A 16,807-nucleotide genomic window follows, 5' to 3' on the forward strand; every position below is an offset into this window, starting at 1 on the left:
AAATATTATTCATAAGTCACCCAGTGACTTGCTTAAAGTCACTAAGAATTACTCTGTAGGAGTATCACACCCTTTTCCACCAGAATTTACCATTAGTCCTCATAGAGCAGAAAGTGTGAAATGACTGTTATGTGCACAGTGGGGTTGGCTTTATTTATTTTAGGAAGTTGTGTTCCTTTTGTCCTACCCAGCAGGGAGTACTCTAAAGGTTTTTGAAGGCACAGTACACACTTGATCTGGTATAAACTGAGAGGACCACTCAGGTCCTCATAGAGGATGAAAGAACTGAACAGACAAGGCGGTGGGTCATTGTACTGCCCCATGGGATCTCACAATGATATGACTTTCCTACTTTTTTGTGGCTGCTCTAAACAATACAAAGGAAATGTATATATGGTAGCTGCATGAGTTTTTTTTTTTTTTTTTTTTTTCTTTTAAACCAGAACTGTGAAAATAGTTGTGTTAACTGAAATTTATGTAAGGCCTAGAGTACTTAATTGGAGTGTTTCAGTCTGTAACAACTATACTGATAGGGGATTGTAGAATACAGAGACAATTAAAATGTGCCAAATATCCAAAACTTAAATTGCATTTATTTTCTTTCTTTGCTTCAATCCCTTAAAATCAGTAGAATTGTAAAGATTTGTATTTAAATCTGCCACAGCAAGCCTTGAAGATGAAATGCTTAAAGGTGAGCAGCAGGCCTAGCATAAGGTCTAGACAGTCCACACATGAAATGTTTGGTCTCAGGGTATGGAAGGTAGGCTAAAGTCATTTTGCTTTAGGAACTGCATTGTGATATATTTTGGGATTGGTCCAGTTCCAATCACAGGGTGCTTATTTCATCCAACACTAAAAAATTACACAAATGAAAATGGCCACTTTCATTTTTCTAATCAGTATATGCTTGTATTTTTAAGGTGGTCTCTTCCCAACCATGAATATTTTGCACTGCAGCATGCCGATAGTTCAAACTTCTATATCACAGAAAAGGTAGGTCAACCACATTATTTAATATGGGACACATGTTGAAGGAAAGTAAATCATGATGATGTTTCCTCTGTTCAGGACTAGACATGCTGGTCTAAATTTTACGTCTCTACTATCCATGAAAATAGGGTCTGTAAAGCAAATAACTGCTACTTTAGCATCCACAAGATGATATTTAGCAGCTCAAGAGTAAAGACCAAATTATGTTTCGTGTCTTGTTCAGCAACTGCAGTTGCCTTCGAAGAGTGAATATGTTATCTTTCTTTCTTACTGCTTGGTTAAAGAATTTATTTGATACTTAATGACTTAGTTGGGTTTTCCTTTCTCAGATTTTGTTTTTCCAAAATACCCTCTAACCCTTGCTTAAAGTACATGAAATAATGACAAGAAACCTTTTCAAATGTGGCATTAGGTATCTGGGCACTAAGAGTGTTCTATGGGAACCCAGCTCTCTTCTTGGGTGATTTTAACTCTTTTTAGCAAGATTAAAGGAGAAGGAGGGATTTGTGAAGACAGCAATGGCCCTGGGAGCAAGTAAAATTAGTATGTACAAGATCCCTGATAGAAGAAGGGCACACTGGAATTTACTGAGTGCATACCATGTGCCAGGAACTGAGCCGTGCACGTTACATCTGTTCACAGATTTCTTCCTTAAGACTAACCTGGGCTATAAAAATACTGGCTTTGGGTAACAGGTATGAAACTGAATCATTGAGGACAAATGGTTAGACTAATGCTTCATACTTGATTCTACAAGAAGCAAGTTTAGATTTTGTGCTTCTTTGATTTTGTCTTTTGGAATTTCCACAATAGTTTTGCGTTCAACGTTTTAGGCCGAGCTCACTGAATTGCATATGAGTCAGTTTTGTCTTCATGAAACTGATCTTGTGGGGTCAGCAGGGAGGGAAGGAACACGCCTGTGAAAAGCTGTCATTATAACAAGGTGGCGGCCGGGCGTGGTGGCTCAAGCCTGTAATCCCAGCACTTTGGGAGGCCGAGACGGGTGGATCACGAGGTCAGGAGATCGAGACCATCCTGGCTAACACGGTGAAACCCCGTCTCTACTAAAATACAAAAAACTAGCCGGGCGAGGTGGCGGGCGCCTGTAGTCCCAGCTACTCGGGAGGCTGAGGCAGGAGAATGGCGTGAACCCGGGAGGCGGAGCTTGCAGTGAGCTGAGATCTGGCCACTGCACTCCAGCCAGGGTGACAGAGCGAGCCTCCGTCTCAAAAAAAAAAAAAAAAAAAAGAAAAGAAACAAGGTGGCCAGTGCTGAAACAGAAGTGAGTACAAAGTGCTCTTGAAGGAGAGAGAATTGGGTGGCCTCAGGCTTCAGTATCTTGCAGGCTTTGTTTGTCCCAGTCAGTAGTCCCTAGAGTGACTGTAATTTTACCCATGAATCAGGTGGTGGTAGGAGGTGGAGGCAGTAACAAGGGTCCTACTTCCACTGATGACTCCCTTGCTCTACCCCAAAGAGGGAGGGAGGGATTCAGTTCAGCAGCAGAGAGGCCGCAAAGCCCGAATCCGTCTCAGAAATTGTGTCGTTCTTCCCAGATGGACACTGGGAATTTTGTAACTGATGCTGTTTTCTTCTTCACGTTGATTGCTAGAAAGCTGAGAAAGGGGCCAGGTACGGTGGCTCACGTCTGTAATCCCAGAACTTTGGGAGGCCAAGGAGGGTAGATCACTTGAGGTCAGGAGTTCGAGATCAGCCTGGCCAACATGGTGAAACCCCATCTCTACTAAAATACAAAATGAGCTGGGTATGGTGGTGGGTGCCTGTAATCCCAGCTATTTGGGAAGCTGAGGTGGTGGGAGGATCGCTTGGACCTGGGAGGCGGAGGTTGCAGTGAGCGGAGATTGTGCCACTGCACTCCAGCCTGAGCGACAGAGCGAGACTCCGTCTTGAGAGAAAAAGAAAAACAAAGCTGGGAGTTAACAAGTGAACTCAGTTTCCTGCCATGCCTTGTATTTATTAAGTTTACCTTTGATTCCTTTGACTTCTTCCATATAAACATTTAGTTTCCCGTCTTTATTTTCCCTTTGCTTCAGTTTCTTAATATTTTTCCTTTATTTTATACTGCATCGATATAATCTGCATGCTATTCTTTGTGAGATTAAAGAAGTTATATAGAAATACAAGTTAAATGATAGCAGTTGAAGGTATCACCATGGTTTCATTCATAGCAGTTACTGGGTAGTGAAATCAGTTCAGTTAGTTACCAGAGCATTAAACACTGGAACATAGTAGAGTAAATTAGGTCAGAGTATATCTCCTGTGTTGCTTGTGAAATATTTGTTCCTCCTACCCACATGTATAATACATGCAGATTACACTGGTGATTTACCCTCGGTTGTGGTAAAAAAAGCTGTTGAGTCATGAATAGTTCTGGCTCTGAGTAATCTGTGCTGGCAGATGGCCCCCAGTGGCATCCTGTCTTCTGTCACCATTGTCTGGAGACCTCAGTGTAGTGAAGATCACTAAAGATGAGGTTCTTAGACTTCAGAGAGAACATAAGCATGGCACAGAGAACCTTAGAAAAAAAAACGTGGGGCTTTAGATCCCAATCCCAGAGACTCAGAGTGAGTGGGACTTGGCTATGGCCTGGGAGTTTTCATTTTTAAAGCACCCTCTGGGCAGTCTGATGCTGGATACCTGGAACCACCGGGAGAAACAGCCCTGGGGCCTATTTTCTAAAGAACTGGAACACATGTGTACAGGACATTACGCCTTCTGTCCAGAAGTTGAGCACAAAGTTCAATTCAGGAATGTAGGCTGGGTGCGTGGTTCACACCTCTAATCCCAGCACTTTGGGAGGCCAATGCGGGTGGGTCACCTGAGGCCAGGAGTTCAAGACCAGCCTGATCAACATGGCAAAACCGCATCTCTACTAAAAATACAAAAGTTGACGAGTGTGGTGGCTCACGCCTGTAATCCCAGCACTTGGGGAGGCCAAGGTGGGTGGATCATGAGGTCAAGAGATAGAGACCATCCTGGCTAATACTGTGAAACCCTGTCTCTACTAAAAATACAAAAAAAATCAGCTGGGTATGATGGCACGCGCCTGTTGTCTCAGCTAATCAGGAGGCTGAGGCAGGAGAATCGCTTGAACCCAGGAGGTTGCAGTCAGCTGAGATCGTGCCACTGCACTCCAGCCTCAGTGACAGAGCGAGACTCCATCACAAAAAAAAAAAAAAAGTTGGGTGTGGTGGCACATGCCTGTAGTCCCACTCAGGAGGCTGAGGCAGGAGAATCACTTGAACCTGGGAGGTGGAGGTTGCGGTGAGCCAAGATTGCACCACTGCACTCCAGCCTAGGTGACAGAGCAAGACTCCATCTCGAAAACAAAAACGACAACAACAAAAAAACAAAGTATGTAGGAATGTGTTTGTGTGCTGCCATTTCTTGGCATAATTTGAAAATTATTAACATCATATAATGGTTATGCTTTTTTTCTAATTAAAATTCGTGTATATGCAGAACATTTAAACTGTAGAGAAAGGGAGAAATTATTATTTTATGGTGCATCTTAGTGATTTTCTGGGAATCTTGTTTTGCCTGAGGACATTCTTGAAACTGAGTTTATAAAGGACTGGCCACCAAGTCTGTTACGCGGAGTTTTTCATCTTCCGTGGGCTGTAGCAGAGATTATTCTTTTATGAAGAGTTTAGGGAGTGAGAAGACTCATCTTCCCTATCATAGTTCTTTGTTTGTAAATACAATGTCGTCGCTCCTCCTCATGCAGCTGTCACTGGGCACAGCTGTGGGTGTGCATGTGTCACGGAGCTCCACACAGACAGAGCAGGAGATGATGGTGACTCCTGGCTCCACAGGGTTCATCCTGGGCTGCCTTCAGTCTGCTGCTTAGGTCCATCTAGTTCCTTGCAAGTATTCCTAAAAATACAGACACTTTTTCCCATTTTAAAAATAATGTACGTAGCATCATCTTGGTTACTTACAGCCCAGTGAGTTGTTAGGTAATATTTGCATCACCATGGTAACCGGTGACTCATTATTGAAACTTGTGTGTGCTGTTAGTTACTGATTTTCCCTTATATATGAGACGGTCTCTGTCTTTTCGCTGAAGATGAAAATCACCTGTAGTTTCAGAAAAAAATGTTCTCTAGCTGGCCACTCAATCCAATAGAAATAGAGGTTGATGGATGCTTGTGATTCTCTTCTAAGATCCTCCAGAAGGCACTTTCCCTGCTTTTCTCATGTTCTCCAAGCCCATTTTTTGAAATAGTCTTCCCTTGCTTATTAGGCCATTAACTGAGGTTTTTTTGGTGCAGTGGGGGAAAATGTCATGTTAAGTAGCATTCAACAGAAGCATCACTTGGAAATGCCTCAGAGAAAGTTAAGATTCAGTGATTCACAAGTTAAAATTCTGCTCCAGAAACTTAACTATTTCATGGTGACGTCCGGGAGAGAGAGAGAGAGAGAGAATAAAACATGTTACGTGACGCGTATGTTTAAGTGGAATTTGTCTTTTGAATAAGAATTCTATTGAGACAGCACTAAGTATTGTTTGTTTATGATTGTCATCACAGTGCAATGATGCAGGTATTGGTATCTTCATTTTACGAGAAAAGTGAGACAGAGAGGTTACTCAACAACAAATCTATGGGTCGTACAGATTGGAAGTGGCCAAGCCGAGACTTGGACCCCGGTAGGTCTGATCCCAGAGCTCTCTATGTCGTCTCTGAAAAACCTTCTGTACCATTGCCTCAGCCCCAATTTGTTTATGATGCCCTTTCTTTGGGCATCACTGTCATCAAGCCAGTGATCCTGATGGTAACTGTCCCCAAAACAATAAATACAGGAAGTTACAGATTATGAACGTTGGTTACCAGCTTCAGTCTGTGGCTTCCTTATTCCTTCTGAGGGTAACTTGGAGGAAGTTGCAACAGGTAGTCTTCCACTTACTAGAGTGTCACAAAGTGCATTTATATTTGCCTTTGGTATGGATCGTATGACTGCCTAAGACAGTGCGATTGCATGAATACCATTCTTTTTAGACAAACAGGAAAATTGCCTTGTCATCCTTAATCGTAAGCATGTATGGAGGTGAGTCCCCAGAAAGCATAGGGCACAGTGGAGGAAGCCATGAGGAGGTTGGGTTGTGTGCTTGTGGATAATTGAGGTTTTATTTTGATTGCAGGATGATACTTACTTCCTCCCTATTGAGACCTACTCTAGCATGTATGAAGTATAGTGATGTATCACTTAATGTCTTATTTAGATAAATTCCTTATCTTGTAATCACAGAAATAAGCTAAGCCTCATTCAGGCCCTCTCTGCAAAGCTGGCCCCAGGCACCTTTGGTGAGGAAGTAGGGTTGTTTGGGGGGCACCCCCTTTTTTGTCTTTCCCACTTCCTAAGTGCCCTGGGTTCTCAGCTCCCGAGCCTCCCAGAATCCTGGCAGCCAGAATTGTGCACTCCTTTGGATTTGTGCATTTCATTCTGGTCAGGAGATGACTCTACTATTTTGCAGAATTCAGTTCAACTATCATGCTTCGGTAGATCCAACTGTAAGTAAGCAGAGTAATCCCAGTCTCCAGAAAGGATTGAGACTTAGAGGTAAGCAAGGATGAAGGCCTGGGAGGGAATCAAAGGAGATGGACAGGGAGAAGCCTGCAGTCCTGATTTCCAGCTCTGGTTTCTGTGCTTCCTGTCTTTGCATCCTTGTGAGATAACTGCTGTGGCTTTTCGGTTCCCGCCCCTTTGCTTAAATCACTTTATGCTTGCCTTCGTTACTCTCAATCAAAGAACTTTCTCTAGGGCAGGCATTTTAATTTGAGCAAACTCATGCCCAGGAAAGCTGTAAATTTCCGAAACCAGCCAAATACCCTCTGCAACATTCCCTTTCTTGCTGCCTTTGGTGAAGGATTCTGTTTGATCAACAGAAGTCACTGTGGCTGCCTCAGCAAGACACACCAGCAGCCCTGGGCTAGCTCCTGTTGGACCAGTCCATAGGCAGTAATGGGTGGAGAAAAATGTTTCTGCCTGATATGGTTTGGCTGCGTCCCCACCCAAATCTCATCTTGAATTGCAGCTCTCATAATCCCACGTATTGTGGGTGGGACCTGGTGGGAGATAATTGAATCATGGGGGAGATTTTCTCCATACTGTTCTCGTGATAGTGAATAAGTCTCTCAAGAGCTGATGGCTCTGTAAGGGGAAACTCCTTTCTCTTGATTTTTCATTCTTGCCTGCTGCCATGTAAAATGTGCCTTTCGCCTTCCACCATGATTGTGAGGCCTCCCCAGCCACATGGAACTGTGAGTTCATTAAACCTCTTTTCCTTTATAAATTACCCAGTCTCAGGTATATCTTCATTAGCAGCGTGAGAACGGACTATTAACACTGCTTTTCCCTTTGGCCTGTCCCTTTATCTCTTCAGGGTTTCCTGACTCCAAGCAATTCTCCTGTGGTGTCTATTCTTCCTGTTCTGAGACCCTGCTGCGTACTGTCTCCTCTGTCAAACCCGTGTGTTGCTACCCAATTCTTTCCTTTTTGCCTGATGACCAAACTGATTTCTGCTACGGATGCTGTGTGGATGCCCAAAGGCTGCTTGTATTCTTGTCCCCAGCCTTTGGCAACACTGGACTCTCCTAGATAGGCTGCTTGTCTGGACTCTGACTCATCATTTGGGCAGCCAGAGACAAATGGCCATGGTGGGAGGAAAAAAGCCACATATGAACACACCCAATAGAGAAAACTAGAAGTGACTCCCCAGTGTGTGCCAGGTACTGTGCTAAACCCTGGGGATATCTCTAACCTTCCTGATTATCACAGACAGAATAAATCTTTACCTGAAATTAACCAGCTACAGTGACAATGAGTGCCACAAAGGAGAAATGTGAATGTCTGGGCCCAATTAAGCCTCGAGGAAGTGACATTTAGGCAGAGATCTAGGAAGAAAGGAGGGAGGATAAATGGGAACCTCTTAAAGTGGGCCAGATTCATGGTGTGCAGAGAAATAGTGATAAAGCCAGTGTAGGACCATCCAGATGTGTCTGGAAAGTTTTGCATATGCCCTGATTTTCAAGACTTTTTAAGGTCATCTTAAAGATCTTGAGCTTCATCCTAAGATCATTGGGAAGCCTTGAGATGGTTTTCAGCTGGACTTGATGACAAATGATTGGATTGCAGACTCCCTTGTGATTACACTGAGTACATTCTGTTGGAAGAATCATCAACCTATGGCAGAAACAATGAGAAAACTGTTGACTTGGAGAGGAAAAGAATGCATGGGTGTTTTTTTATTATTTATTTATTTATTTATTTATTTATTTATTTATTTGAGACAGAGTCTTGCTCTGTCTGGCAGGCTGGAGTGCAGTGGTGCAATCTTGGCTCACTGTAACCTCCATCTCCCGGGCTCAAGCAATTATCCTGCCTCATCTTCCCGAGTAGCTGGGATTACAGGCATGTGCCACCATGCCTGGCTAATTTTTGTATTTTTAGTAGAGACAGGGTTTCACCATGTTGGCCAGGCTGGTCTTGAACTCCTGACCTCAGGTAATCCACCCGCCTCGGCCTCCCAAAGTGCTGGGATTACGGTGTGAGCCACCATGCCTGGCTGCATGGGTGTTTTAAAATACGCATAGAGATTGACAACGAATGTTGGGTAGCACTTTGATTCCAAGGAAAACATAGAGCAAGACGATCGTCTTAAATGTCTGCCTTCAAAGAGTTTACTATCTATTATCTCCTTGACAACTTGGCTGAGGGTAGTAATGATACAGTGCAGTTGAATAAAACTGCTCATTTTATTTATTTCCAAAGTGATATATTCTTGATAAATTTGTCTATTTACGCAGCCTGATAAAATGTTAATATTCAGTTACCTGATGTATTCGTTCATGTCATTTCTCATGCTGCTATAAGGACATACCTGAGACAGGGTAATTTATAAAGGAAAGAGGTTTAATTGACTCACAGTTCCACAGGGCTGGGTAGGCCTCAGGAAATTGACAGTCACGGTGGAAGGGGAAGCTAACATGTCCTTCTTCACATGGCGGCAGCAAGAAGAAGTGCAGAGTGAAGCGGGGAAAGCCCCTTATAAAACCATCAGATCTGTGAGAACAGAATGGAGGTAACCACCCCCATGATTCAGTTACCTCCCATTGGCATGTGGGGATTATGGGAACTACAGTTCAAGATGAGATTTGGGTGGAGACACAGCCAAAACATGTCACCTGACTAATTTATACCAAATTTTAACTTCTCCTTTGGACACCTAATTTAGGATTCAGACGCTCCTAGTGTAGGACTATAAGAAGGAGAAATGAATTTGCCCAGATTTGACAGTTAATGTGCTGCGATGAGAACGATAATTAAGGTACAGTCCTTGTCTCCACAGAGTTTTCAATCTAGAGGAAGATTGGGCTGATAACAATTCCAGTCATTGGGGTGATTAAAAGGGGTCCTGCTTGAAAAGATTATTAGGAATATGATTTTCGAGTCACTTAGGTTTATAATTTGACCATATGATTCTGTGTACCTTAAAAAATATTTTGACTAGGATATGAACTCCTCTACTATTTTTTTACATCATAATTGAGGTAAGATTTATACACCCTGGAATTTGCCCATGTAAAGTGTACAATACAATGGTTTTTAGTATATTTATAGAGTTCTGCAGTGCTTTATTTTTTCGATAGCAAAGCTGTGATATTTCCACCTCCAGTATTTTCGTCTTCCAAAGCAGTAACTCTCAGCCTTAAATGTAGATTTTGGTTCCAAATTTAGAGATTCAGATTCCGTAGCTCAAGGCTAAGGTTCAGGCATCTTTAACAAGTACAGCTGGTCCTAGTGCTAAGCTCACTTTCCAGTGGAAGTGTGAGCAGCCTCTGGATCTTTCCGCTATTCCTGCATGGGATGAAAAACCATATTTTGAATTCATATTGGCTTGTAGGCATGGACTCCCCATGTACTCCCTGAGCTGGGGATGTCATTCTGATTGGTTTCCACTGTTGCCAACAGAGAATGAAGTCCAACCTCCTTTCTTAAGCCAGATGTCAGGGTGCATCACAAGTCAACATTTTCAATTTTATTCTTTCTCTTATTACCTCAATTTTAGCCAAACTGCTGTAGTGTTCTCTAAATATATCTTGATTTGTCTCCTTTGTGTAGCTTTACTAACCTGAAATTCAGTTCTCTTTATCTCTCTCCCATTATTTCAGGTTTACTAACCTGAAATTCAGTTCTCTTTATCTCTCTCCCATTATTTCAGGTACTAGATTAGGTGCTGAGGATAAAGAGCTGAAATGACATACTCCTTGCTTCGAGAGCTGAATCTTAGAAACACACACACACCTAGGAGCAATGTCATTTAAATGACTGCCATTTCAGGACAACAGTTCATCCTCTTCCTACCAATCCTAAATTGTTTGAGCTGGAAGAAACCCTGGCTTCTTGCCTAACATAACTGTAGCCCCACTTTTGGAGATTCATCTCTTAATTCAATCCTCTAATAAATCTCTACCCTTCCTCTCTGCTGCTATAGGTATTGTTGTCTACTAGTTCTTTTTCTCTCAGTTGTCTGTATTAGCTGATCAGGACCTACATTGCTTTATTGTTGCCTTGAGCTGTTGTTTAACTATTTCTGTGCTGATTTATGTTTTCCTCTCAGCAAGATTCCAAGTACTTTACATAAAAAACTGTATGTTCCAGCTGTGTGTCTCACATGGTTCTGTGAATATAATATGTAGGTGTTGGAAGGTTGTAGGTTTTATGTTACATAGTTTTCTTTGTAAGATAAAAGTACAGTTAGTGCTTAATAAATTATGTATGATGTTGGTTAATTCAATTACCAGAAGATGCACATACACCTTAAGATTATTCACAGTGGAGAAATTGTAGGTGAATAAATGAATCTTAATGTTCCTCTTAGAGTCTTAAAATGGTATTGAAAGTTTAGTTTGGTTTTCAGTCTGCAACAAATGATTAATTACCTTTTTCAAAGAAATATGTACATTCACACCACACACAATATCTGTACTGTGCTGGATATTGACCACAAATTCTTAAAAGATTCATGAGATTTCACAAAATGATATTCAGCAGGACATAAATTTACAAAATTCTCTTGTTCTCTCTACCAGGAACGACAAGGTAGAGAACCCATAGATAAATAGATAAATTGACTTCTATTCCCCCCCTCCAAAAAACAATCAGTTTGAAAAACCCATGGATTTAGAATATATGAGCTATTTATTTAGAATCCCCAATTTAGAATGATCAATCTATTTCAGAGAACTTAGTCAGCTCTAGGAATTTATCTCCAGTTTACAGCAATAGTGAGAGGGAGGGAAATAAGGAACAGAGACTCTCCGGTACCTTATAATATACAAATAAACCATCACTATGCAGATCACCAAACAGAAATATAATTTCAAAGTATTACCAGTTTTGTTCTCATTATAGCAAATAACATCCTCTAAGAACCAAGTGGTGTTTGTGAGAGATAATGTACTCAAAATTATGTTATTGTTCAATTTTGAGAAAGTGAGTTTTACTTGATTTCACCCCAGGCTAACATCCATTAATATTCACGTGGCTCACCCATTTTCAGTTCTTCAGTTCAGGCAGTTAACTCTGTGTGAGCAGTGTCACAGAAGATAGAGAGAATTGTTGGCTTACATACATACAAAACTTTAGAGTTTCTGTGAAGGAAAATATGGGCACTGACTTAGAAACCTTGCTGATACTCTCTCCCCTACCCCCCACATGCTTTTTCATTAAATAAAGGAAAAGTTTTGCACAGCCACACTCTACTGTGGTGACATATTTTTCAATAACCAAGGAACAATTGAATGCACCTGTTTACAGTCAGAATTCTCTATACATATGTGAAAACAAGCTGCTTAAAACAAAAGTTGGAGCAACAATTTTGGCAAACAGGAAAAACACTGAAATATGCCATCTTCTAGTTTGCTTTTTTTTCTTTTTTGAGATGGAATCTCGCTCTGTCGCCCAGGCTGGAGTGCAGTGGCTTGATCTCGGCTCACTGCAACCTCCGCCTCCTGGGTTGGAGCGATTCTCCTGCCTTAGCCTCCTGAGTAGCTGGGATTACAGGTGCATGCCACCACGCCCAGCTAATGTTTTTATTTTTAGTAGAGACAGGGTTTCACCATGTTGGTCAGGCTGGTCTTGACCTCAGGTGATCCACCCTCCTTGGCCTCCCAAGGTGCTGGAATTACAGGCGTGAGCCACCACGCCCGGCCCGAGTGTTTTACTTTCTTCCTGTCCCCACCCCACTACATTTCAGGTTTCTCCAAGTCAGGAGGCCAGAAGATTATTAATAGTATTAACATCTACTTTAAGAACAAATTGGATATTTTCCAATTCAGTAGATACAGCAAGGTTGAGCCAAGGGCAGGGTGATGGTCATGGGTCATGCCTGGGCATTTGGTTTCTGGGATGTTGATTAGGAGAGAGAGGGAATGGTAGGTACTACTCTTAGACTCCCTCTGCCCTTTCATTTCAGTTTGTTTTGAGATGGAGTCTCACTCTGTTGCCCAGGCTGGAGTGCAGGGGTGTGATCTTGGCTCACTGCAACCTCCACCTCCCAGGTTCAAGAAATTGTCCTGCCTCAGCCTCCTGAGTAGCTGGGATTACAGGCAAGCAGTTACCATGCTTGGCTAATATATATACATGTATATATATATATATAATATTTATTTATTTATTTATTTTTAGTAGAGACGGGATTTCACCATGTTGGCTAGGCTGGTCTTGAACTCCTGACCTCTAGTGATCCACCAGCTCGGCCTCCCAAAGTGCTGGAATTACAGGCATGAGCCAGCGAGCCTGGCCTCCTCCACCCTTTCTCAATTCATTAATCACAACTTGTGAAAATTGAAGTGCGTGTTTACACACAAACACACACACACAGACACACACACCCTCCTCAGATTGTCTTAACTTCCCCTAGGAGCTATCCAGCGCTGGCATTGGGCTTCAGCCAGTCGTTCCTCTTTCCATCAACGTCACCCCTCTTTTGCCCTGGTGTCTTGGCTTGTGGTGACTCAAACTAAATTGGCAGTAGACTTTCTGAAGTTGTCTCTAAAAACATTTTTGGGTGGTTTTAGACTTTTCTAATTAGAGTTTGGGAACTGGATGGGAGCTATCATTTTAAATCATTTGGTATGTTTCCTCTAGAGAGGACTTGGAAGCATATATACTTATTTCAGGATGAAGAAAAAAGAAAACAGCCTAAGTTGAGTCACCTAAATGAGAGGGAGCTTGGAAGAGCAGGGCAGCGACCGCCACCAGCATTACTCAGATGTCGGTGGGTTTTATGACATGTTATTTAATGTTTACCACTGACTGTTGGATAGAGGCTATAACAAGATGATTACACAGGCAGCTAACTTTGTAGCTTAGGCTCCCTAGCTTATGCTTGGTAAGATGCGACTGCCTCTAGAATTGCAGGCAAAGACAAATGCCAGAGGTCATGATAATTCCATGTTCTCCAGTTCAGCTATTAAACTAATGAATAGATTGACTCAAGTACTGAAACATTTAACTGTGTAATGCTCAGCTGGAGAATGAGTGACACATGGGTTTCCTCCAAACAGACACTTCTTTACCAAAAATGACCCTAAAACACCAGAGCACTTTTCCAAACAAAACTAACTATAGTGAAAAGCAAAAACCATTATTAGTAGAGAACATTAGCTCCAATAATTTGTTACCAGGTCAGAAACGTAATCGCAAATCTTCTAAGCACACTCCTGTTCATATTTTTTATGCTTCAAAGATGAGATTTGTTTTTGAACAGCAATCAGATTATGTTTCTCAAAGTTTGGAAATACACATTGTATATATTTTTTTGTGTTTGTGTGTCATGGGTAAATAAAATATCCATGAAAAAATAGTGACCTTACTACTTGGAATACCTTTTGTTGTTGTTTTAGTCTGTTTTCTGTTTTTAAAATATTTGTTAGAACTCATCAGGATGATTTTATGACTACTGATGGTTGTGCTCCACAGATGGAAAAACATTTCATTACACTCTTTGCTCTACGAGGTCAGACACAAAGCTAGGTTTCCTCACTTTGGTTATCCCAGTGTCTAGTGCAGTACTCTATAAATATTTGTTTAATGGAATAATGAACACCTACTATGAAAATAAACTGGTGACCCAAGGGCAGGCATAGGGGTCAGGCATGAAAAAGACCAAAAAGAAAAGCAGAAATAGAAGAAAGGTAGAAAGTTAGTCAGAAAGTCTGGGGAGAGATAAGAGGAAGGTGAACTTATCTCCACCCAGGAAAGGTAGTGTGCCTGCAACTCTTTTCTGGAGATGACAGTGACATTAGGGTCCTGGCTTGCCCATTCTTTCCACTGTGATTAGAATCAAGTTACAATAATTTATTGTCTGATTGTTTCTTTCTGATCCCTATGGTTCTGGTTATCTATTGACGCCTTAAAAAGCAACCCAAATTTAGTAACAAAGCAAAAATTCATTCTCAGTAGAAATGATTAGTTACACTCACTGATTCTCCAGGCCAGGATTTGGACATGACATCTTTGCATCCTTATGATGTCTTGTCTCTTCTTGATGCCTGGAATCACAACTGGGAAGACATGAACAGCTGGGGACTAGCAGCATTCGGAAGCCTCTTCTTCACTCATGTCTGGCTTCTGGGCTTGGATGCCTCAAAGACTGGGCTCATTTGGGATGGTAAACTGGAGTGCCCTACACATGTCCTTTCCATGCAGCTTAGGCTTCCCCACAGCATGGTGGCAGTGTTCTGAAAAGGAGTTCCAACAAGAGGGCACTTCCAGAGAGCAAGTGTTTTAAGAGAACCAAGCAGAAGCTGCATGGCTCATTATGACCTAGCCTTAGAGGTTTACAGGATCACTTCTGCTGTACTCTATTGCTCCAAGTAGTCACAAGCCTGCCCTGATTAGAGGGGATGAGACATCGCCTGGTGCATGGCGCACACCTGTTGTCCCAGCTATGGGGACTGAGGTGTCTGCAGGCTGTGGTGAACTATGATTGTACCTGTGAATAGCCACTGCACTTCAGCCTGGGCAATATAGCTAGACTCTGTCTTTAAAAAAAAGAGGGGAGTGGAGGTGGGACCTAGACCCCTCCTTTCCGTGGAAGGAGTGGCAAGGAACCTGGGGGCTTTTTAATTAAACCATCCATCATGTCTTTACATTTCTTTTTCAGGGAAAGTTGTCAGATAGGTATACTATTCTCCAGAAGTTATCCAAAGATGAAACCGTGTCTTTTGCTTTTGCAATTATTTAACTTTTAAACCAAGAGGGAGAACAAAAGATAAAGTTAGAAAACAGAAGAAAGTGTGCATCATACAAACACAGAGCAGCAAGAATGCGGCAATTTTCTCTGTTGATAAATGGTACAGATCTATTGCTTCTTTTAAGCGTGGGGAGGGGGAACAATAATTGTGTAAACCAAGAAATTTAGAGGAAATTTATTTGGCACTTTGATATTTGCACCTTCTTTTGAGCACAATTTTGGGAGAAATTGGATTCACTGCCTTTACCATATCTGAAGATTAAAGTCAAAAAATAAAAGTGCTTTGTTGCCATCAACTGCACTTGTAAAGCAGTAACGATTCTTTATTTTTCCAAGGCAGTCTTATACTTGGTGCTTTGACTGAGAGAAAGGGCTGGAGAGGGGTGGGTGGGTGTGTGAATTGCAGCTCTTTCCTGTCTCTGGGAATGGCGTAAGTTAAGGCAACCTTGGTCATCAAGCACAGTTCATTTGCTTTGAACTCCTATGGGGGAGAAATAGTACAAAACACAAACTTTAAAAGTGATTCATTGTGATCTTGTCTGAGATTTTTCATTTCATTAGGAGATAAATAGGAGAGGATAACTTCCTCTTCCAATTGTGTTTTTCTCCCGATATATTTGTTCTCATTTCTCATTTTTTCTCTACTCCCTAATGCTTATTTTTCTTTCTCCTCTGGCCATTTTTCTTGTGATTGTTTTTCCTTCCTTTCCTTCTCTCCATGCTTCATTCTTATTTTGCTCCCTCTCTTTCTCACTAGCTTCCCCTTTATTGGGTTATTAGCCATCTTTTTAAAAACTTCCTAGTCTCTGTCCACCTACTTTTATTCCACCTTTTTTATGTTCAAATCCCCCCTCTTGCAGCTTTAGACTTGTCAACACTGTAGTTAGGTTTAGATTTTTAGAAGTTAAAAAATGAGCTGCCACTTTACTGATTTAATACAACTAGTTTAAAGCATTCTTTTTTCAGTGCCTGCTGCTCTGAAGCAAGCAGATACAAAATCTCAAGTATCTTTAAAAAACGTTTATGCAGATTAGGCATATTGAGACATATTAGAAGAAAAAAGGTAAATTAAAAAAAAGGATCAGAATCCTATTAGAGAAAACCAGTGGCATTCTACTATATCTGCTTCAAGCATATTTAAGTCTAGAAGTATATTTGTATTTTACAAGTGTGGAAAATACTATACATATTGTTTCACAGCTCTAGACTTAATATATAGCAGCCATCATGACACAGTGGTTAATATACTCTGCCTACTTTATTATATAATGAGGATTAAACAAGGTAAAGCCAGCAACACAGTTTGCAAGGCGCTTAGCCCATAGTCATTCCTCAGTGAGTCACATTTCCTATTTATTTGTCAAACTTTCCTAATGGCTGAAAAGAATTCAACTCAATTCTTGAAGTCAGTTCTTTGTTTTTGGACTTTTAAATTGTTTATCTTCCTCTCTCTCTCTCTGTCTCTTTTTTTTCAAACAGTGCTAACGGGGTCGCTCTTTAAAGTAAGGCTATATGTAATTCCGTAACTATTTCCTT

General features: G+C 41.5%; 1 protein-coding gene across 1 annotated transcript in view; it reads left to right on the top strand.

Annotated features, from left to right (window-relative positions):
• The window catches only part of ELMO1 (engulfment and cell motility 1), a 588,614-nt gene that overhangs the window by 136,628 nt on the left and 435,179 nt on the right, over positions 1-16,807 (top strand). Inside the window, 1 exon segment of the mRNA XM_017860159.1 lies at positions 921-993. Within this exon segment, the coding sequence (XP_017715648.1) occupies positions 921-993 (73 nt within the window).

Source organism: Rhinopithecus bieti, unplaced genomic scaffold, assembly GCF_001698545.2.
Source record: "Rhinopithecus bieti isolate Rb0 unplaced genomic scaffold, ASM169854v2 scaffold_51732, whole genome shotgun sequence".
Classification (NCBI taxonomy): Eukaryota; Metazoa; Chordata; class Mammalia; order Primates; family Cercopithecidae; genus Rhinopithecus; species Rhinopithecus bieti.